This window comes from Eumetopias jubatus, unplaced genomic scaffold (genome assembly GCF_037043125.1).
Source record: "Eumetopias jubatus isolate StellerSeaLion01/CBP00866 unplaced genomic scaffold, mEumJub1_p1.0 scaffold_3, whole genome shotgun sequence".
Taxonomy (NCBI): Eukaryota; Metazoa; Chordata; class Mammalia; order Carnivora; family Otariidae; genus Eumetopias; species Eumetopias jubatus.
This window is the reverse complement of record NW_028274809.1, coordinates 55,187,608-55,210,624: the sequence shown is the minus strand read 5'-3', so window position 1 is coordinate 55,210,624 and position 23,017 is coordinate 55,187,608. Positions and strand designations below refer to the sequence as shown.

The following is a 23,017-nucleotide window of genomic DNA, read 5'->3' as shown; positions in this document are numbered from 1 at the left end:
CAGGCGCCCAACAAATAACCTCTTGATGAAATGTCAGTGTGTGAACTCCTGATATGTAAAACAGGACATTTTAAAACTACCAAAAGGAAAAAAACACTTAAAAAAAATGTTAGTACTTTTTATTTCAATATAAACCACATGCTATAAAGAAAAACAGGGTCGGGGCGCCTGGGTGGCTCAGCTGGTTAAGCGACTGCCTTCGGCTCAGGTCATGATCCTGGAGTCCGGGGATCAAGTCCCACATCGGGCTCCTGGCTCAGCGGGAAGTCTGCTTCTCCCTCTGACCCTACCCCCCTCATTCTCTCTCTCTCAAATAAATAAATAAATAAAATCTTTAAAAAAAAAGAAAAACAGGGTCAAATATTTTATTTTATTTTAATAGTTTTATTTTCTAAATTTACGTTTAATGAGTAAAGGGGAAGTCAAGGTTTATCCTTCAACTTTAACACTCTATATCATGGACAGAATTAGTTGTGTCCCCCAATAAACCAGTCCATGGTGTCCCAGTCAAAGTCAGACACTGGATTCATGAACCATAGTGTTGACCTTGTGTGTAATAAAGAATTAACTCTATGCAAAGAAAGGTCTGGCCTTTGCCCTTGGCTCCTGGGAGGTAACCTCTAAGCCCTGGACATATAGAGCCTTGATAAAAGTGCCTTTGTTTACCTGGGCACCTTGGGCCAGCCAGACAGAACAATGTAATTTGAGCCACACAACAATGTGGTTGCGGGAGTGATTGGGTCGGGTGCAGCTTTAAGTCATGTGGTATCACTTGATCTCTGGAAGGAATGGAGACTGAGGTCAGCTATTGTAGGTGGTCAACTAAGTTTTGGTGATTAAGCCTCAATAAAGACCTCTGGATGCCAAGTCTTGGGTGACCTTTCCTGGTTGGCAATACTTCATCATGTACATTGTCACATATCATTGCTGGGAGAAGTTAATGCTATCCATGACTCCATGGAGAGAGGACAACTGGAAGCTCCACATTTGGACCTTCCTGGACTTTGCCCACACATCTCTCCTTTGGCTGATTTTAATCTGTATCTTTCCCCATAATAAGCCATAACCATGAGTATAACAGCTTTCAGTGAGTTCTGTGAGCCCTTCTGGCAAATTATTGAGACTGAGGGTGGTCTTGGGAACCCTTGAACTTATAATTGGTGTCAGAAGTGAGGGCAGTATTATAGATTATATTCTCTTACTTTGTACCTTATGTGATAATTCATAGGTTGTTCTTATGTCTTTAGAAGAAAAATGAGAATACTGTTGACTGGTCTTTGGCTAATATTGATTATCTAAGGCAATATCAGTGTATACTGGATAGCAAAAAGAGATATCAAAACATAGTAAATAAGGTCTGAAACCTTTAAATAATATTTTAAAGGGGAAAAAAACTTTAAACTTAAGGGTCAGGAAGATCTTATTGATCCTCTGATGTGATTCCTTTTACTTAACAAACAGAATTATAAAATGTATTAAATTTTTTCTCTTACCTTAGCTGTTAGAAGCTCAGAGCAAAGCTTTAGTTGCAAAGTTTTATCTTTTTGCAGCATAATTTGGTTTTGAGATTGTTGATTTCATTTGGTTTTGCTTATATCATCTGCTTTTTTTCCTCCCATTTTATTTGAAATGTTGCCTTTCGTTTTGTTATGTGTCTGGCACCTAATAAGCACTCAGAAAATGTTTGCTCACTATGAATTTTTCTATTTTTGCTGAAGGGTGCTTTAAGTGCTGTTGGTAATTAATTGAGTTAAAGTATAAACCAAGAGGAGATAAAGTACTTATGTACTTGAAAAATGTATAAGGTGTATAAAAATGCTTTTACACATGAAGTAACAAAATTCCCTTATGTAAAACTAATTACAGTTGAACATTAAGTTGTATAAAAGAGGATTTTTAAGAGGCATGGGAAGGGAATCTGGAATGGTGGGTAAGAGAAATACAACATTTAAGGGCCTCCAGCTGATAGCAAACAATGTAAGAATAAAAGAGAAGCAGGCTTGAGTTCCATTTAGAGAGTGGTCAAATATAAGCAGAGCACTGAAACTGTGAGGACAAACCCACTGATGACTGTAAGCCAGATAAGATCAAGAAAGTGATGAAAAGCCAGCCTTGGCTCCATAAGGTGTAGAAAGTTAGTCTGGGTCCAGACAATCTGACTATGAAGGGCTTCAAGTCCATTTTAGAATGGATTTATCACAGAAATCCTAGTCTAGACCATCTAGTCAGGAACCCAGGGCTGCTGGTGGAATCCTTTTACAGATTTTCTGAATGTAGGGCAATTTGAGATTAGACTCACAGCCAGTGAACCCTCCCAGTCATCAGAATATTGGGCCCTTAAGGCACATGGGACTGGGTCCATGTTGAGGCTGGCAGGATGAACAGAGAAGAAGTAATACGTTTCTGGAGATGCAGACTGATCTGCTTACCTCTCATTCTTCTACATCAGGGATAGGCAAAAGAGTCTAATGGGCCAAATCTTCCCCACCATCTGTTTTTATAAATAAAGTCGCATTTTAACAGAGGCCACTCATTAATTCAATATTACCTGTGGCTGCTTTTTGCTCTAACAGTAGAGTTGAGTAGCTCCAACAGAGACCATATGGGCCACAAAGCCTAAAGTATTTACTAGCTAGCCCTTCATAGAAGAGTTTGTTGACTTATGATCTAGAGCCATCTCTAGTTATTTTTTGCTAAACTTTAATGACTGATGATAGATTAATATATTCATATTCCTATGGAACTTATCTGTGATACAGAAAGGGGATTCCTGAAGTCGAATCTTCACATCTGAAACAAGACTATAATGATGGAAATTTCAGGCACCATAGTAAGTGGTGGGGGACACACTTGAGGACATGCATATATCAAAGTTGTCATGGACTGTTCCACTTTAATTAAGCCTCTTGTCCTGAAACAATTATTAAAAGTGCCACTTTTCACTCTCAAAAGTATCTTTTTTTGAAAAACAAAACTCTAGGCAGCCATACCCCAAACAATTTATGTATTTTAAAATATTTATTAAAAATATAATGAATTCAAGTAGAAAATTATTTATAGTCAGACACCTGGGTTTAAAAATGAAACAGCAAAAACAGCTAAAATATTTTAGTGCAATTTAATGGGATATACAGTGTCACTGTGGAGATTATGACCAATAAAAAACAGACAAGAGCATAAAAGAAAGAATAAAATTCATGCTTTATTCTTGACTTGGACCAATTGTATAGTTCTCAGTCTCATTAATTTTTTAAAATTTATTCTCTAAATCCAAGTCTGATTTTATAATGGATATGCTACATGAGCCTAGATTAAATAAATAAATACCCACATTCACATACACTAAGTAAAAAGAGAATCTTATAAAATAAATATCAGAAGTGGTTTATAGGTCAATGAAACTGAACAAGTGGTTCCAAGCTCCTCTGGCTGTTGATCAGCCCTGATTCTTGCACCCTGGGAAAGGCAGTACACATGCCACAGTGAAGTAAACAAAATATCCCTGAGCACCTCTGCCTGTTCTTTGGAAAAGCTCCACGGACAGAAGTCTCTGATTTGGATATTTATCAAGCACTAGTTGGTTTGGTTTCTCTCTGCTTTTTAAATTTAAACAACTTAAAAAACAAAAATTGTGCTCAAACAGATACTCCTGCCACCAAAAAGAAAATAGGAATGATCTAATTATCATCATTTTTTCATTAGTCTTCTTAATCCATATTTTTCCACAAGAGGACTATTCTATTCTTTAGGGCAAAAGAACTAAATGATCATCCACTGTCATCCTTCTTGATAAATTTTTCATTTATGATGATGAGTAATTTACTCTAATCATTTATTCATTCAATCAACATCTATCAAATACTTAGTGTACAGGCACCGTTATGGGCTCTGGAAATACCAAAGGGGCGTAAATCATGTCCTGTCTTTGAGGAACTCACAAAATAGTACAGGGGTGGGGGGGAACAGTTCAAAAAAGTATAATTTCACGACAATATATGTTCAAAATTCTACAAGCATACAGAGAGGGTGTTGAAGAAGTCTTTGTGTGAACTGTGTTCATCAACGGTGGGCAGGCATGCTCTAGGCTGAGTAGTAGGGGAAGTTTTCTGGGTTGAGGGACCAAACAGGTCAGTTTTGGCCGAAAACAGAAAGAACACTGAAAAGGTTTTAACTGAACCTAATTCAATAAAGGGACTAGTTACAGAAGTGTGGACAGGGTTAAAAGAAACCAATAAGAAATGGTGAGGTACCCAGGAACTAGCAACTTTGGAAAGACTGCAGTCTAAAGGAGCATGTCTAAAGATCACAGAGAGCAGAGAAGGAAGGATGGCAGGAAGGAGGGAATAATGCTTTTGGCGTCCTTGAGGCCCTAGAACTATGGAAGGGTTCTTGGAAGAATCCAGCCACCTCTAACAACTGGCAGAGAAAGAACAAGAGGAATAACTATCCCCAATTTCTCTCTCCTCCAGCCTTTAAACCTTCTGCTGGGGGCGCCTGGGTGGTGCAGTAGTTTAAGCTTCCGACTCTTGGTTTCTATGCAGGTTGTGATGTTGGGGTCATGGTATTGAGTCCTGCATCAGGCTCTGTGCTCAGCACGGAATCTGCTTGAGATTCTTTCTCCCTCTCCCTCTGCCCCTCCCACTCATGCTCTCTCTCTAAAATAAATAAATCTAAAAACAAAAAAACAAAAAAACAAAACCTTCTGCTGATCCCTCTTTTTTGTCAAATTTAACTGGAAGCCAGTGGGCAAGAAAGCCCAAGTACATTCAAGGGCACTGAGCTAAAGAGAGAAACATCAAGAATAGAAGGGGGTGCAGAAAAAAGTCAGTACAGAGTTGACAATGTTGAAATTTACTTGAGCCCTGATCTCCCCAAAAAACAGTAATAATAAAGAAATCCCTCCTACCACTTTGTTCCAGAATTGGCTAACCTCAAAGGACCACCCTGCCTTAGCATATTCTAAAATAAGACCTGTCTTCATCCTTCCTTCCATTTTTTTTTTTTTTTTGAGATGTTTCTCAGAAATGAATGTTCTCCCTATTGCAATAGCCTGGATGAAATTATCTCCCTAAATGTCTGGTGCATTTTGTCTTCCACAAGAACAATATGTACAAAGACACAGAGGCAAATGCATGCATAGGCTGACCTGGGGAGGTGGGATAGAGGAGGAAGAAATGGAAAGGGTGAGGCTGAGGACCAGGAAGGACAGCCAAAAGTTAAGTTGGGAGCAGAGGTGATGAACCTTGTATTTGGGGCAGTTTGAACTTTATGGTATAGGCAACAGACAGTTACCGAATATTCTGAACCATGGGAAGAGGCAGATGCATGTTTTAGAAAGAGAACTAGAAGGAGTATTAAGAACTGATGGAAAAGAAGACTGCCCCGTTTGCAAGTGAAGAAATGAGTTGAGGAAAATGTGGAGCTAAGAGATTAGTAAAGACAGTAGTAGAAGAGGTGGGAGGAAGGGGCTAGAAATGAGGTTTCAACATAAAAGCAACAGAACTGACAAACGATTGAATGTAAATGGTAAGAAACACTTAGAAGCTACTGTGTGGTTTTTTAGCTTGAGTTACTTACTACATGATGGTGATTCTATGAACTGAAATGGGAAATCTTAGAAGTGGTAAAGATTTGGGGCAGAATGTGGTGGAGATGGAGTGGGAATTGAAGTTCAGAAGTTGCATATATACATATATGCACACATATACATATAGTTAACACATACAAGTGATTAATGATGTGAGTTAATATACTGATAGAAAATTACTAATAAAGTGACTTAATATAACAAATATATAATATATTAATGATTAATGATGTGAGTATATATAAAACAATGATTGGATAATCAGAGTTTTTTTTAGATAGTTGCCACTTTGCACTCTAGAAAAAGCAATTGGAACAAAAATCAAAAAGAATTTACATTGATTTCCTTATAGGGAGAAGACAAGCTAAAGAAAGGTAAGGAAATGGAAAGAAAGTCACCTGGAGCGATTTTTGCCATCCACTTAGGATGGAGGGGATTGAATTATAGGCTGTTCTGGGATAATCAGATAATAGTTACCTCCGTCTCTTCCTTTCAAGTGTGGGATTCAGGAAGATCATCTACTTCAATGGCTTAATTGTATGTATGTTTTTACAAGAACCAAGAAGTTAAGGAACATATTAAAAAGTAAGTGTAGGTCATGATTCCTGGTTTAGGAAGTGAGCTCCTGAAACTAGCTTCCTGGTTATAAGCTGGGTTATGAAGTCCTTGCAGGAGTTCTCCACAAGGCAGTCGCCGCCAGCCATTGGGATGATCCATGAAAGGAGAACACAAGTAAACACTAGTCCTGAGAAAATGCCTTAGGACTTTACCATGAAAATGTCCGCATTCTTGCTTTCCTTGACAAAGCACAGAAAGAAATAGAGATAATAGTAAATACATGAGCTAGAAAGAAGGTAACAGAAGGGATAGGAATTGCTTGGACAGGTTCATGGAATGTCATATTATACAGGGAATATTCAGTTCAAAGGATTAGTCCTTTGACTAATGTTTCCTAACGTCAACGGTAGCTAGCTATGGAACAATCTATTTTTTCAGTCTAGTGGAAGATACCATTGACAAAGTCACTTAAAATTGATTGAAACACTTAAGGGAAGCAAAAGAGGGTAAAATATGAATTTTGGCAGCAGAGAGGCCAGAAAGGCATTCCTTATTTCTATTTTTGGCATCCACTGAGTGAACTGATCAGTTAACACCTTCCTGCTCAGGAAGGCAGTCTCTAAACACTGAGGAGATGATGAATCAAAGCTTCAATAGCTAGATTTCAATTTCTTTTCTTCCTCTTTCCCTCAAATGAACAAAGGCCAGGAAATATACATCTGCAGTAACCAGCTTTTTAAATACTCAAATCACAAGGCAATAATCAGAAGTTTCTGTTTTCAGGAATGATTTTAATAAAATAGAGAAAAGCAAAAGTTATTTTTAGAGAAAAGAAACTTCCAGCAGATTTTTTTTTTCCCTGAAATGACGCTTATTTCCCCCCTGATTGTAAAAAGTAGCACATGGAATGCCAGTAGACATGATGCCATAAGTAAATGCTTTGACACATCTGTTCTCTTCCAAAAACAGAGCACAGATTGATAAAAATACAGAAAGAGAAAACCAGAAAGACATCTAGAGGTTAAAAAGCAGAAAAAAGAAGGGCCGGATGGCAGAGAAGACCAAAAAGAAAAGGTCTCTAAAGGGCCAAGCCTGAAGACATACGCCTACTGTACTCCAAGTCCAGAAACAGGCAGGTGGCAATGAGTGGAACTTCAGGTTCTACTGGGGCTTGGGGACTAAAAATGTTCCCTTGAAACAGGTGACCTAGCTTCACCCCCAGAAACTGAACCACGCTGCTTCTGGCTTAGTGTAATATTACCACACAGCAGGAGACCCAACTTGTTCTTGACTAGGGGCCAAGGACTGCACACACTATTAGACAGGGAGGAAGGAGTATAAGAAAGAACCAAAGAAAACAATGGCACCAACAAACGAAACACCCTCCCATCAAAATGACCTCCAATCTCAAACTCAAAAACGCACGAACAAGTAATATTAGTACAACTAAATCAACGACCTACAGAACTGGACAAGAAGATACTGATAAATCTCAGTTATGCTGAACATTTGAACACACCTGTATCAGAGACTGAGAGGTGAAGAATAGAAAAATACTAAGAATATGAATGATGTAAGCAACATCTCATTCTTGACCAGTGAATCCTGCGGGAAAGTCAGCTGAGAAAAAACTCTTTTGGAAAAGACTTTCTCCCCTGAGAAAAAGAGAGCTAGGTGAACAGAAGTGTTCCTTTCTTCCTCTCCTGGTACATGATGACACACTGCCTGGAACTGTGTCAGCCTCCTGGACCCTGAGGGTGAACGGCAGCCGAGCACTGAGACATGGGCAGGAAAGTGGACAGTGCTGGGCTCTTGATTACATCATCGGACTACTGCACTACCCCGGAACCACCACCAGCAGATTTCATCCCATGGAAGCTGAGGCCCCAACAGCTGCCTCTTCCTGCCCTTGCTTAATGAGAGCCTACAGCCTGGCCAGACTATCACCGTAACCACCGAGCACCCCCACCCCTCCCCATTCCTTTCTGAGGCTTTAGAGTCAGGCGGTGGGGGGAGACTCCAGCAAGTCACTCAACTCTCTGAGCCTCATTTCCTCCTCTATAAAGTGAGAATGATAATAATACCCACTTCATAAGGATGAGGGGCAATTAAATGAACTCAAGTACTTCACACAACATCCAGAAGCATTCCATAAATGCAGGCTATTGTGGAGGGGGGTGTTTTCCCAGGGTTCCACTGAGTTTTACGTAATCACAGGATAATGGCAAGGCTATCGTTTGTTTAAACCACACCTGCTGATGTAGAAGTAACGCCAAGCTCTGCTAAAATATGGGCACACATGCCTCAACATTTTAAACATGTATAGATTTTTAAAAACTTCACGTTGTGGGGCACCTGGGTGGCTCAGTTGGTTAAACGTCTGCCTTCGGCTCAGGTCACGATCCCAGGGTCCTGGGATCGAGCCCCGCATTGGGCTCCTTGCTCAGCGGGAAGCCTGCTTCTCCCTCTCCCTCTGCCGGCCGCTCCCCCTGCTTGTGCTCTCTCTCTCACTATCTCTGTGTGTCAAATAAATAAACAAAATCTTAAAAAAAAAAACTTCATGTTGTAAATTTTATGATACTTATTTTTACATCTCCAAAATTTACCCTAAGGTTCTTATTCTTGGAGGAAAACAAACCTGAAGGCAAAGACAATAACCTTTTCTAAGCAAAGTACAGTAAAATACCATCCTCTGAGGTATTAAAACGGCACTTAAATAGCTAGACAATTCCTGGTCTTTGAAGACAGTTCACAGTAAAGATATTAAATTGCTGCGAAGGGTTTAGACATTTAACTTTCAAGAAGTTAGATTGATGATGATGATTATTTTCAATACTGTTGTGTATTTACCCAGCAGATTTCCCCCAAAGAGCCGAAGGGCTTAACAGAAACCTGAAAGCCCAGGTGCTGCAGGCCGGAGGCCTTGAACTAGCTCGATGCTTGCCTGCCGTTGGAGTTAACAGGAACCCCAGCGGGGAAGAGGCAAGGAGCCGCCTCCACCTGGTGTGTGCTCTGTGCAAGCGTCCCCAGCTCCGAAGCAACAGGAAAAGAACTTGGAAACTGCACTTCAAGCCTTTGCTGCAGAGCCCAGCCCAGCTGAGGCCTGTCAATCCCCTCAGCTCAAGTACAATCTGTCCAAGCCCCAGAAGCAAAGGGCACTGCTTCTCCAGCATTTGTTGGCTTCCTCCTCATAAGAGGGCTGGGGAGCACAGCCTGGACTGCAGTCCACACCCAGAGATGCCAAGGGCCTTCCTCATGCTGGGGAAATAGGATGGGAGCCTGGCATTGAGCTAACGTCTGTTCAGCTGGGAGACATGGGACAAACCAGCTAAGCCCCCGGTTCTCTCATCCGTAAATACTCAGGGCCGGGATTGATCTCCAAGGTCCCCATCAGTGTAAGAGCCTATGGTTCTAAGGTGACAGCAAAACAAGATGGAAAATACATGGAAAAGAAATTTTAAAAAACTTTAATTTTATAAAAAGGACCTCATGGTTAGAAGAGTCATGAAGAGAGTGGTTCAAGCAAAGATTTCACAAGCTGAATTACAAATAAACGAAACTTCAGTCCATTAACAGTCTTCAACACTGTGTGACAGATAAAAGATGACTTACTGGTGATTCAATGTCTTCTAGGAGTAAAACAGAACAGCGTTCACATTTCAACAGAGTTTGGGCCCGATGCATTATTTTTTTGACAATTTTCTCCAGGTCAGTCTGTTCTTCAAAGAGGTCATTAACAACCTCTAGCAAAGCCTAGGAAAGATAAAATGGATGTATTTAGGTGGGTACAGGACTGAATAAAAAAATTTTTTTTTCCTCTCAAAATTCCGTTTGGTGTTTGCTGTAATAAAATATAAATATTTTTGTGTGGCTAATTTTTAAAGCATTGATGATTATTTTGACATATTCCATCATTTTGTTTTATTTATTTAAAGATTTTATTTATTTATTCATGAGAGACAGAGAGAGAGAGAGAGAGAGAGAAGCAGAGGGAGAAGCAGGCTCCCAAAGAGCAGGGAGCCTGATGCGGGGCTCGAGCCCAGGACCCTGGGATCATGACCTGAGCCGAAGGCAGACACTTAACCATCAGAGCCACCCAGGCGCCCTCCGTCATTTTGTTTTATAACACAGTTTTGAACTGAAAAATACAACCTGAGAGTAGTGGCAATCCATATAATCCTATATAAATCCCACATATAGCTATAGGACTATCTCCCGAGTAGCTAATGACTACAGGATCCCATTTAGTCTGCTATAGCTCTAGGCTTCCCTCCCTACCCCCACTTCACAGGAGTTTTTCTGCAACATGACTAGGTATAAACCCAACATTTTATAAATTATGAATACTTTATTCTCTCCAAAGAACATTTATTTCAGAAATTACAAAGCAGCTCTTCCTCACTCAGGAAGAAATAGGTTCATGGTCAGACTTGAGACTTACTTTCCCCAATACACATCTCTCACAGAACTCTGAAAGAATTATAGGGGTGAATGCTAATTAAGCTTCAGAGCCTTCAAAAAAATATATAAAATCCCCATTAATCCCTCTACATAAGAAGTATTGCTTCATCTCACCTGTCCAGGAAAACACAGATACTAAAATATATCTCAGGAAAGAAAATACCATTAAAATTTCTGTTAAAACAACAGAATGAAAAACACACAAATTAAAGAAAGAAAACCTTAGAATTCTAACTTGAAAACCTGCATACTCACATAAAAATCAAACAGTATAACCTCTCATTTTATCCAGCTAAGTTCAATGCAATTTTTGCATTGAAATAATATTTATTTGGAATTTTTAATAACATGGCTCTTTCCAGAGATTTCAGAATAGTGGGCTATGTACAGGTAGTAGGTATTATGCTTCTACCAGAGAGCAATCAGAAAATTAACACAGCCAGTGAACTGGCCAGAAGGTGCTTTGTTCAACAGAACTTAATAAGATGTACACTTTCAGGTCTGACCTCTCACAAAAGGATTTTGTGGGTTTTCAAATTCACCTCTATTCAGGTAGATGGTGTTGATGATCATCCCAGGGATATGAACAATTTTCAACTTTAGTAATGAATTTGATTTGTCCCGAAACCATTGGAAACATGTGAAAATTTCTTCTCTGAGTCTATTCAGGTAGAAAAGCATTTGAATGAGTTAAGGGATCCACGAAATGAGTCTAGTTCACTGAGCATCTAAAAGAGGATCAAATATCCTTGGTGGCATTTTCTTTAAAGAGAGCCTGTGAGTATGGCTAAGGGCCTGGGTGGCTCTATGATCCTGAAGAGGAGAAACACCAGGAGGTGAAAAAAGTTTTGAGTGTATCCTGACTGTTTGGCATTTGGGCAGCAAATTGCTGTAAGAAGTCAACGTGCAATAATTTCATATTTGAATATAACATTAAAAATGAGGCAATTGTCTGAATAATTACCAAAACCATTCCCTGTTATTAAGGGGGAAAACATTATTTCCTTAATCATCCAGACTATTTCTTCAGATGGATCATATTAACTGAACAATTATTTAACTTTTCAATTTGTTGTGACTGTGTGGATAGGGCTCCTGGGACCCATATACAAGAACATTTATCTCAGAGGAAAAACTAATTGTGCCTTGAGTCTTGCATTGACAAATCACATCATAGTAATTTTACTGTTTCTAATTAAAAATTGCTGCTTTACTAACAAGTGATAAAAGTTTCACAAATAATACAGACTAGCTCCACAATGGGAGAAAAAGAGAAGAAGATCTTGGATGATGGGTAATTCAACAGACATTGGAGGCTCCTCACACAGCTGAACATTCCCTGTTTCTTGACTTCCCTTGTATTGGCCCCCCTCCTTCGTCTAGTGCCTTCTTTTGCTTCTGGGCTCATCCTTGGACCTTTCCCTTTCTCCTATCTACAGATTCTCCTCCAGATTGACCCACTCGGTACCCTACTTTTAAGTATCATCTATATACTGATCATTCCCCAATACGATGAGTCTCGAGTCCTGACATCTCACCAAAACTTTAGACTCCTGTACCCAACTGTTTACTTGCCAGATGTACAAGCCAAAAGTCATTGTCACTCATTTCCCACATCAATAAGCTTTGGATATGTCACTGCTAATTTGGGAGAGAATCTCTCACTTCTTGCTCCTCTAGTCTCAGTCACATTGTTTCTTTTTTTCCTAGCTCTGTTGAGATATAATTGACATATAACTTTGTGTAAATTTAAGGTGTAAAATATGATGATTTGATACATCACATGTTGTGAAATGATCACAAATATGCTTTTGTATCAGATCCAAAAAAATCGCTGGAGACTTTGCCCTATGTTTTGTTCTAGAAGTTTTAGTTCCATGTCTTACATATGTATCTTTAATCCATTTCAAGTTAATTTTTGTGAGTGGTATAAGAGAGGGGTCTGATATCAGTCTTTTTCATGTGAATATCCAGTTTTCCCAACATCATTTGTGAAAAAACGATCTTTTCTCCATTAAGTATTCTTGGCTCCCTTGTCAAATATATGTTGACTGTGTATGCATGGGTTTATTTCTGGGCTCTCAATTCTATTCCATTGGTCTACGTGTCTGTGTTTAGTGCCAGTACCATACTGTTTTGATTATAAGAGCTTTGTATTATAGTTTGAAATCAGGAAGTGTGATACCTCCAGCTTTGTCCTTCTTTCTCAGTACTGCTTTGGCTATTTGAGTTCTTCCTCTCTGCTCCCTAGATGCACGGACCAAGCTTTTGCCTGTTTAGTGCCTCTCAACTTGACTTTTCCACTATCTGGAATGCTCTTCCCTGATCTTTGTGTAGTTTTGCTCCTTCATTTCATTCAGGTCTCAGTTCAAATAACATCTTATAGACAACTTCTTGATCATGCTCTGAAATAAACATCCTCTCAAACTATCCTTCAGTGATCAATCTCTATCTCTTCATCTCATTCCATTTTTAGAGCACTTATCATTACCTAATACTATATTATTTTTTATTGGTTTGCTTGACTATTATCTACTGTACCTACCTATACCTACCTGTATCTATTGTATTATGAGCCTAATATAATTTAATATCTATTTGATAGTTTAGCATTTCTTTGAGTCTTCCTTCCTCCCTCCCTCTCCTTCCTCTTCTTTCTTTCTTTCTTTCTTTCTTTCTTTCTTTCTTTCTTTCTTTCTTTCTCTCTCTCTCTCTCTCTCTCTCTCTCTCTTCTTTCCTCTTTCTCTCTTTCCTATTTATCTGGATAGGTGAAAGTCCCTCTTTGTATGTGTTTCTTTATAATCCTATAGAAGTGTTTGCATTATTGTCCAGTTCTCTTGTGATGCTCTTCCAGAAAAACTTTCAATTCAAAAGTAAAATCTATGAGGTGGGGTGAAATCATTTGTAACATACCTTGCTTCTTAAAGGAACTAAATTGTAAAAATATAGCTAAAGTGTGTTATTGTTTCAAAGCTATAAGTAAGAGTATATCTACTACCTTAGAGTACAGATGTGAAATCAATTTCATTTTTATTTATTTTTTTAAAGATTTTATTTATTTATTCATGAAAGACAGACAGAGAGAGAGAGAGAGAGAGAGAGAGAGGCAGAGGGAGAAGCAGGCTCCCAAGGAGCAGGGAGCCCGACGCGGGACTCGATCCCAGGACCCTGGGACCATGACCTGAGCTGAAGGCAGACGCTCAACTATCTGAGCCACCCAGGTGCCCTTAATTTCATTTTCAAAAGAAGCTGGTACTCTTTGCCCCAAACAACAGAGAATTTGTATCCACTTCCATTTGTACTTATTGCTTCAAAGATATCTTCAACCATAAACTTGAAGGATTAAACAAATAAAAAGGATTCCTGTACTACTCAAACATCATCTGCTGTTTTTTAAAAGACATGATGACTCACAGACCCTTGAAAGTCAGAGAGCTTGGAGGGTTGTGAACAGCATTTCTTTCTACTCACCCTGCTTCTTTCATATTCTTTCCTTGAGGCAGCAAAGAGTTGAGCATTAGATATGGCAATTCCACAAAATGGAAGATACATCTGCATAACCTGGGGGCAGAGAGAGTGTTAAGAACATTAAAACCTTACTGCACCAAATGCTATATTCCTTGCATTGGCCTGATCATAATACTTTCTTTTTAACACAGAAATCGAGTATGGAATTATTGATATGAGTATCTTAACTTCAGAAGGGATATTTTTCAGAGTTGACTCTAAGATGGTCTCAATCAAGCTTTAACTAGGGACAGTCACATCTCTGAGCACATATAGTGAAGCAACAGACAATGATGACTATGATATAGGAACTGTACCTAAATCTGTGTATCCCTTCTTTGATCAATGAAAAAGGAATAAATGAATCAACTCATATATCTAAAATGTAAGGCAAGTGTCCACATTCACATTTGGATGGTGGCAGGCTATGAGCCAATTTCCTTGTACATGTGTATCTGTACCAGGGTTCTCAGCTTGACCCTAGCACACAGCCAGCTACAAATTTCAGTATGCCTGGTAGATTGGCCCAGTAGGAATTTAGGGGCCACAGGGCCTAATAGCCTCGTGCAAAAGAGCTCAAATTGTGCCCACCGTTCTGTTGACAGAACTGGATGTGAATGCAAATGTGCAGGATGATCCTACAGAAGCCTGTTTGAGGAAAGGCTGGGGATCCTTTCAGAGAGCACACTTCTCCTATGGGAAGAAACAGCTCGGTGTGGTGGGCTCGATCCTAACAAAGACTTTCTCATCATTTCATCATCACTTATTTTCAATACTTCCTGACACTCTTGCTCAGATTCATCTCTGGCATCTCTGATTCCAAAGAGAGAGAGAAAGCCCCAAGTAAAAACCAAAGGAACGATTTCCCTAGACTCTTTGCAACATAGAACATTGTGATGAGCAAGATTGCTTTGGGATTTCTTTAAGGAAAAGGGCATGTTTTGTTCCCTCGTCTTCCTCCTTTCCTCTGTCTCCTCTCCTGTCTCTGTCTCTGTCTCTGTCTCTCTCTCTCTCTCACACACCCCCCCACACACACTGCAGTGTCCTGTGAAGAGGTACAGAGCAGTGGCAAAACAGAGCCGCTCCTGCATGCCCAGAAGGCAGAAGTGCAGTGTTCACCATGGGTGAGGGATGAGAATAGCAGGAGCTGCGGGAGACGCCCGTGGGACACGCAGAACACAATTACCTAGAGTGGAAGGTGATTTTACAGAGGGCTTGAGAAAGACAAAAGATAAAGGACAACCCACATTCCCTATCATTTCTTTCCTATTAAAACCTTGCTTTGGCTACCTGGGCATACTCAACTCTGACCTCGGGTCCCAGGAAGTGTAGCACAATGCTGTACAAGCTAATATGGCGACACCACTCTTGGAAGAAAGACAAACGGCAGGATTGGGAGTAGGTAGATGTACAAAACCAATGGGTTGATTTTTTAACACATCTTTCCAGGATAAATTCCTTCACTGAATTTCAACTTCTATTTAATGAGGACCTACTAGATGCCAGACACGCTCACTTCATTTCATCATTTGAATAGCACATCAACTTCTCCCGGAGAGACTTTAAGTACATTTTAGAGATCAGGAAATTCAGTAACTTGCTCAAACTCACACAGGAACTCAGGTCATCTTCTTCTACAACTGATGATCATTCCTTACAACATGCTGTCTCCTAGAACGAGATGCTATTTCTGTCACCCCCTCATTCTCTTTCCTTGATCCTCCCCCTCATGCCTTAGGAAGTTTGTTGATAAGCCCGGATAAAGCTGTTGACATAAAGCTGCCAAATATTCTGCCAGAATTTCCCTGTCGTTAGCCAGAATGGGACCACTTTCAACATTACCTACACACACAGAAAGCACTTTTGTTTCCTGTTTTTTCTCTGCTGTGGAGGCAGTGACGATGGTGGAGGTGGGGGGGAGGAGGAGGAGATCCGGGTTCTTTTACTCTCCTCCTTTTCCTTCCTTTCTTTCCTCTTCTCTTCCTCCCTCCCTTCCTTCCTTCCTGTATTTATTTGCCTTCAGAGGCCATGTTTAATATGGTTTGTAGGTTATGCAAGTAGGTAGAAGAGAATGACCAAATGAATATATGAAATGTTTTTTTCTTTAAGATTTTATTTATTTATTTGACAGAGAGAGAAACAGCGAGAGAGGGAACACAAGCAGGGGGGAGGGGTAGAGGGAGAAGCAGGCTCCCCGCCGAGCAAGGAGCCAGATGCGGGGCTCGATCCCAGGACCCTGGGATCATGACCTGAGCTGAAGGCAGACGCTTAACGCCTGAGCCACCCAGGCGCCCCATGTGAAATGTGTTCTAATATAGCTAGGCTTGCTTCAATTCATTTGTAATACCAATATGTATTGAGCTCCAAGAATTGTGTATAATTAAAAAGAATGTGAATTTTAAATTACATGACCATTGTCCTTTGTATGGCTTTTCTGTGTGAAAGCCAAAAAGTCACTTAACCTTTCTGAACCCATTTCCTTATCTATAAAATGCCTGGTTTCACTGGCTAATCTTTCCTTTTTAGTTCTAATATTTGGTGATTCTAATAAGTAGAAACATCCATGAGCTGTAATATTCTACTTACTGGAGAAAACAAAGAACTCAATAAACATGCTCATATTTTATTCAAGAAATAATCATTTGTAGTAGTAACTGATATTGACACAGTCCTTGGATATGATGTTAAGCATTTTATATGTGCTCTACCCTCTGATCCTTGTAATCACATATGTCATACCATTTATACTATTTTTCGGATGGGAAAACTGAGGCTTTAGAAACTTACCCAAATTTGTTGGGAGCTGTCTCTCCATGGGTCTCTCACATTTCAGCACAACTTACAAGCAAAGGCACTGCTCTGTCTTTCAAAGGTGTTTGTATAATGAACAGCCTTGGGAAACCATGTCTTTTTCCAGAGGGAAGAGCAGATTTGTTTACTATGAAGTATCATTAAGGGAGTATCTCTCTCTGGGGCAGAGCTCTTGCAGGCTTACTGTCCATTATGAAAGATCTGTGTTCCCTACATTTGTTGTTCCTCTCCCATAACCCATGTCCTGTGTCATCAAGATGAGGCTGTTAGCGAACATTTCATCCCAAGCCAGAAACAGCTGTTCACATATCATTAAGACTATTTCACTTTTGGGGTGCCTGGGTGGCTCGGTCAGTTAAGCGTCTGCCTTCGGCTCAGGTCATGGTCCCAGGGTCCTGGGATGGAGCCCCGCATCAGGCTCCCTGCTCGGCAGACAGTCTGCTTGTCCCTCTCTCTGACCCTCCTCCTCCTGCTCTTTCTTTGCCCAGCTCTTTTTTCTTGCTCTTTTTTTTTTCTTTCTTTCTCTTTCTCTCTGATAAATAAAATCTTTAAAAAAATTTTTAAAAAGACTATTTCATTTTTCATTTATCCTGTAGGTGTATTGATATGAACTCCCTGACATAGTTACTTAGTATTTGTAATTGTAGGGTAAGAACCCCAGGAACAGTTACTGAGATCCATGTTAAATTTCTTTATTCCCTTTTTACTGAGTTAGTTGCTATTTATTTTATTGTCTCATTCCATTGATTCCCCCTCTACTACATTGCATTTCCTTTATTTTAGTGACTAAAACTAGAAAGTCTATGTATATACTTAATAAAATCTAAATAACATCTTTGGCCTCCTTCCAAATAAGATAAAGACACTGGAATACTTTTAGCTTCCTGTTATATATGTTGCTTTTTTAACTTATATCTTGTTCGTTACTACAAACTGCACATTATTATTATTAGTTCATGCTTTATTTAGATTTACCCACATGTTTACCAATTTTTTCCTCTTCATTCCTTCTAGCATTTCCTTCTGTCCTTCTGGAATAATTTTTCTCTTTTTGAATCCTTTAGGATATCCTTTAGCATTGCTGGTAAATGTGTTATTTTTGTTTTGTATAAAAATGTTCTTATTCTATGATCAATCTTTAAAGGTAATTTAGTTTGGTATACAATTCTAGGTTGACAGCTATTTTTCTTCATACTTAGAAGATATTATTCTCTTATCATGTGCAGCTGATGCTGCTAAAATAGTCAGCTGTCAATCTAATTTTTTGTAGGTTATCCATCTTTGTCTCTTGTTTCTCCTAGGACCTCTTTCTGTCTTTGGTGGCCAGTCTGTACTTTTCCAGCCTCAATCAAAGGCTTAACTGAATCATAGAGAACTCTAAATATATTGGCCAAAGATTACTGAGGATGGAGACAATATTATACCTTTATGACACATTGCAAACTGGGAGGGGATCTTGATTTACAAAGGGAATGATTTCCCTGTGTCATTTATTGGTAGAACAACTCAACACTCTGAAGCCAGAGTCAGTTCCACTATGGACACCTACATGACAATATGATCCAATGAGTTTCTACATAAATATCCAGGAGAATCGGGCAAATGCATTTTGAAAGGAAGAAGTGAAAAGAAGCAGAAGCAGTATGGAAATAGGAGATAATGAAAAATAAAAATTTTTATGTCTTTTTTTCAGTCCCAGTGCAACAGATGTCTTTTTCTTAAACAAAGAAAGAGAAATATTGTTCTATTCTTTTCCTTTGAAGTCCCCCTCCTCCAAGAAAAAATACTAATTTGGCCTTCATCATCCAGTTTCTGAATACAAAAGGTCTAAAAAAACCTTGATGACTAAGAAGCTAATGAATCTGTACACCCTTGTGCAGTGCTTTTCAGCTTGAAAGCACTTTATGAACATTAGCTAATTAATCTTTACAACATTCCACTCGGAAAGGGAGTTAAACTGAAAATCATTTAACAGCACAGAAAAGTCCCTTTAGCCCTAGAAACTCATGAAAAGTGTCACTAATAAGCATAAAATGGGAGCACTGGGACTTCCATCAATGTCCTAAAGAAAGACAGTAGGTACTGAGCTTTTTCAAACTTACAGACCACAGAGAAAGGTTATTAAAGCCTCCTGGGCAGGGCTGGTCCAATTATTCATCATTAAAGGACACTGGAGGTCTACACTGGAGATTCTTTGAGGGGCCTAGGGCCATCCCCTTTATGGACTCCACTCCTGAAGGCAAATAGCTTGAAGAACCACATCATTATCCGCTAAAGTCATGGGTGAGAGAAGGTCTTCCCACCACCAGGCAACATCTGCCTCTGCGCTGACCCTGTGATAGGCAGCTGCAGGTCCCTCCCGCCCTCTGGCAGGAGCTATAAGGCAAAAGTCACTGAGCTGGGTGGGCCCCACTGATTTGAAACAGATGTTGTAACTCGAACACTAAATAAGGTCTTCAAGTGGAGTAATTTGGAAAATAAGGTATCAAAATATGGAGGCAGTCACATTGTTTTCACATAATGAAACACCTTCCACATATTTTAAGAATAGAATATTTAAAATAGTAAAAAAAACGAAGGGCGCCTGGGTAGCTCATGAGTTAGGCATCTGCCTTCGGCTCAGTCATGATCCCAGGGTCCTGAGATAGAGTCTTACGTCAGGGTCCCTGCTCAGTGGGGAGCCTGCTTCTCCCTCCGCCTGCTGCTCCCCCTGCTTGGGCTCACTTACCCTCTCTCCCTCTGACAAATAAATAAATAAATAAATAAATAAATAAATAAATAAATAAAATCTTAGATAGATAAATAAATAAAATAGTAAAAAATGAGTCTGAAGTTTTCTAGAGTCTCCAAAGAAAATTCCTGCTTCCAGAGGTATAGTTTGGATCACTGCAATTTTCTTCCTAGGCAAATTCAGTAAAGACAATAGGTCAGATTTTTATTTCAAATGTCACCTGTGCCCTCTTTGAAGAAAACGGTCTCCCAAAAATACAGACATATAAAGTCCCCACTTTGTTTGAAAGAACACTGGCATGGAATAGATTGATTCAACACATACTTTTGGAAATTGTTTCTTTTAAGAATTAACACTCTGGGGACGCCTGGATGGCTCAGTCAGTTAAGCTCTGCCTTCGGCTCAGGTCATGATTCCAGGGTCCTGGGATCGAGCCCCCGCATAGGGCTCCCTGCTCAGTGGAGAGACTGCTTCTCCCTTTACCCCTCCCCCTGCTCGTGCTCATGCCCTCTCTCTCAAAAATAAATAAATAAAATCTTTAAACAAAATTAAGAAAAAAGAATTAACCCTCTAAAGAGAATGGACGGGGGTGCATTTCATTCACAAAAGATGAGGAAGAGCAAAGTAACAAACAAAGTAGACAGAGAAACTTATGGGGCGCCTGGGTGGCTCAGTCGGTTAAGCGTCTACCTTCAGCTCAGGTCATGATCCCAGGGTCCTGGGATTGAGTCCCGCATCAGGGAGCCTGCTTCTCCCTCTGCCTGCCATTCCCCCTTATTGTGCACTCTCTCTCTCTCTGACAAATAAATAAAATCTAAGAAAGAAAGAAAGAAAGAAAGAAAGAAAGAAAGAAAGAAAAAGAAAAAGAAAGAAAGAAACTTCCTCTTCTGCTTTTCCTTCTGAGGAGATGGGCATGTAGGTACTTCTGCTTCTGCTCCTGGGTATCAAAGCTGGGACCGTAGGGGAATTGGAATGATCTCCCTTCCACTATCTTCACCTCTCTTTCTGAGGCTAGTATTGGCTCAAAGATCCCTAAGAAGCCAAGCTTATCCAAGGGTAGACAGGCTGAGGCTGATTCCTGGCAGGCAGCCTTGCAGCATCAGGGCCTACTCTCCTGGACTTTTTTGCAGGCTCTGGTCTGCTGAGCACTTGAATCATGCATATTACCTGATAACCTTATTTCTATTTGCTCCCATTCCCGACATGGGAGACTTTAGAAAAACAACCTTCTCATATCTCAAGGCACTTCTAAATTCCCACTCTCTTACTCACTGTGTTGACAGGAAAACCCATTTCAGGAGCCATGCTTCTTCATTTACTGAAAGAACCCATTTCAGGAGCCATGTCCTTTCCAAGATAATTTGAATTGTCTTTTTTGGATCATAAGATTTCAACAGAAAAAAAAAAAGCACTCATATTTCTACTGTTCAAGGGTAACCACTATGAACATTTGGGAGACTGCCACTCAAATTTTCCTCTCTCTTGCCATATAAATTCAAAGAGCCTGATCCTATATGTAATATTTTATCTACTTTTTTCACTTTTTATAATTAGCTATCACTTATTATGACCAATGCAGAATATCCCATTGTATAGTCCAGAAAAAGAAAATTTATACAGAAAGAAAGTGGGTTACTGGTTGCCCGGGCTGGTGGTGGTAATGAGATTAAGTGTGAGATAAGGGAACTTATTAGGGGTCTGTTCTAAAACTGCTGACTGTTGCACCATTCCTAAAGTTACTAAAAATCATTGAATTGCTCTTTGAAATGGGTGTGTTTATAACATGTAAAATATATCTCAATATAGCTGTTAAAAATTATCATTCAAAAATCTCACTCACTGTATGGATTAATATTTTTCACTTAGTCATCCACTGCTGGACATTCAGGTTGCTTCTAATTTTAACAATCTTAGGGTTAAATATTCTTGCAATTAAATCTTTGCACATCTCATAATTATTTTCTTAGGATAAAGCCCTAACATTTGAACTTATTTATTTAACTTAACACACACTTGCATAGCACTTTCTCTCTACCAGGAAATATTCCCCGTCCTTTACTAATATTAATTTGCTAATATGCATGTACATTTTTAAATAACTCCTAGTATTACACAAATTTTTAGTTTTTGTTAAAAAAAATCCAATAGTATAGAAGGGTATACAATAAAATAGCTATAGATGCCTCTTCATTTACTATCCTGCTAACTACTCCCCTCCCAAGGAACAACCTTAAGAGACATTTATAATATTCTTCTGGACCTTTTTTTCATTAACTGCCTACATATAATATCGAGTTTTGGGGGGTGTTTGTAAACATAAGTGGGATCAGACTATAGGTTATGTTTTATACCTTCTTTTTTGCTTGGCATTATATCTTGGAAAACTTGACATGTCTGTTCAAAGAAATCTACTTATTTCTTTTCAATCTTTGCTGAATATTCTAGGAGATGAATGTACCCATTGATTGACATTCTTGTTGTTTCCAAGTTTTCTCTATTACAAATAACACTGCCGTGAACTTTCTTATAAATACATCTTTGTGCACTTGGACAATACTTCTGTTGGACAGATTCCTAGAAGTGAAATTTTAGTTGAAGAAAATGTGCATTAAAAAAAATCTTAACAGCTATTGCCTACTCCTCCTCCAAAAATTCTCTACCAATTTAAATTCCCACTAATAGTCATCAGAGAATTCATTTACCTCTCCTTGTACAACATTGGGTATTATTATTCTTTTTAAATTTTGTCTGACAGATTAAATCAGCACTCATTTTTGCATTAACTTACATTTATTTGATTACTAATGATATTGATAATAATTTCATAACTCCAAATTTGTTGGTTATAATTTCCATAACTTGTTGGTTATCTCTGTTTTTTAATATGGCCTATTTGTGTCTTTGCTTATCTTTTACTGGACATTCTATTTTTTACTACTTACTAAGCACTCTTTTTATTCTAAGAATAATAACCATCTTCCATTTTTTAAAATCATGAATCTTATTTAATAATTGGCAATTGTCACCTCTTTGATACAGTCCAAGAGCCCTACAAGCCATGACTGCTTTGTCTAAGATAAATAGATATTACGACCCAGTAAACTTGGGCCTACTCCCTCTCACAGTATAAAGAAATTCCACAACAATATCTACCTATATAACCCCGTCAAGGTTACTTTTATAAGCAGGTTGACCTACATATCTCATGCTGCCTACTTGCTCCATTCATTTTTGTAACTCAGAGTTTGTGTAAGAAGTCAGTTTGAGCTGCAGTTTGATCCAGCCACTCTTGAGTTCTAGCTATTAAAGTCATTATGATTTCTCCAATTACCAAGCACAGGTATAAATGCAGGAAGCTACAC

General features: G+C 39.1%; 1 protein-coding gene across 1 annotated transcript in view; it reads right to left on the bottom strand.

Annotated features, from left to right (window-relative positions):
- Nucleotides 1–23,017, bottom strand: part of PDE11A (phosphodiesterase 11A) — a 376,001-nt gene that overhangs the window by 219,925 nt on the left and 133,059 nt on the right. The window contains exons 3-4 of the mRNA XM_028123415.2: nt 14,078–14,167; nt 9,758–9,898 (exon numbers count right to left, since the gene is read on the bottom strand). Of these exons, the coding sequence (XP_027979216.1) occupies nt 9,758–9,898; nt 14,078–14,167 (231 nt within the window). The remainder of the gene's footprint in view (nt 1–9,757; nt 9,899–14,077; nt 14,168–23,017) is intronic.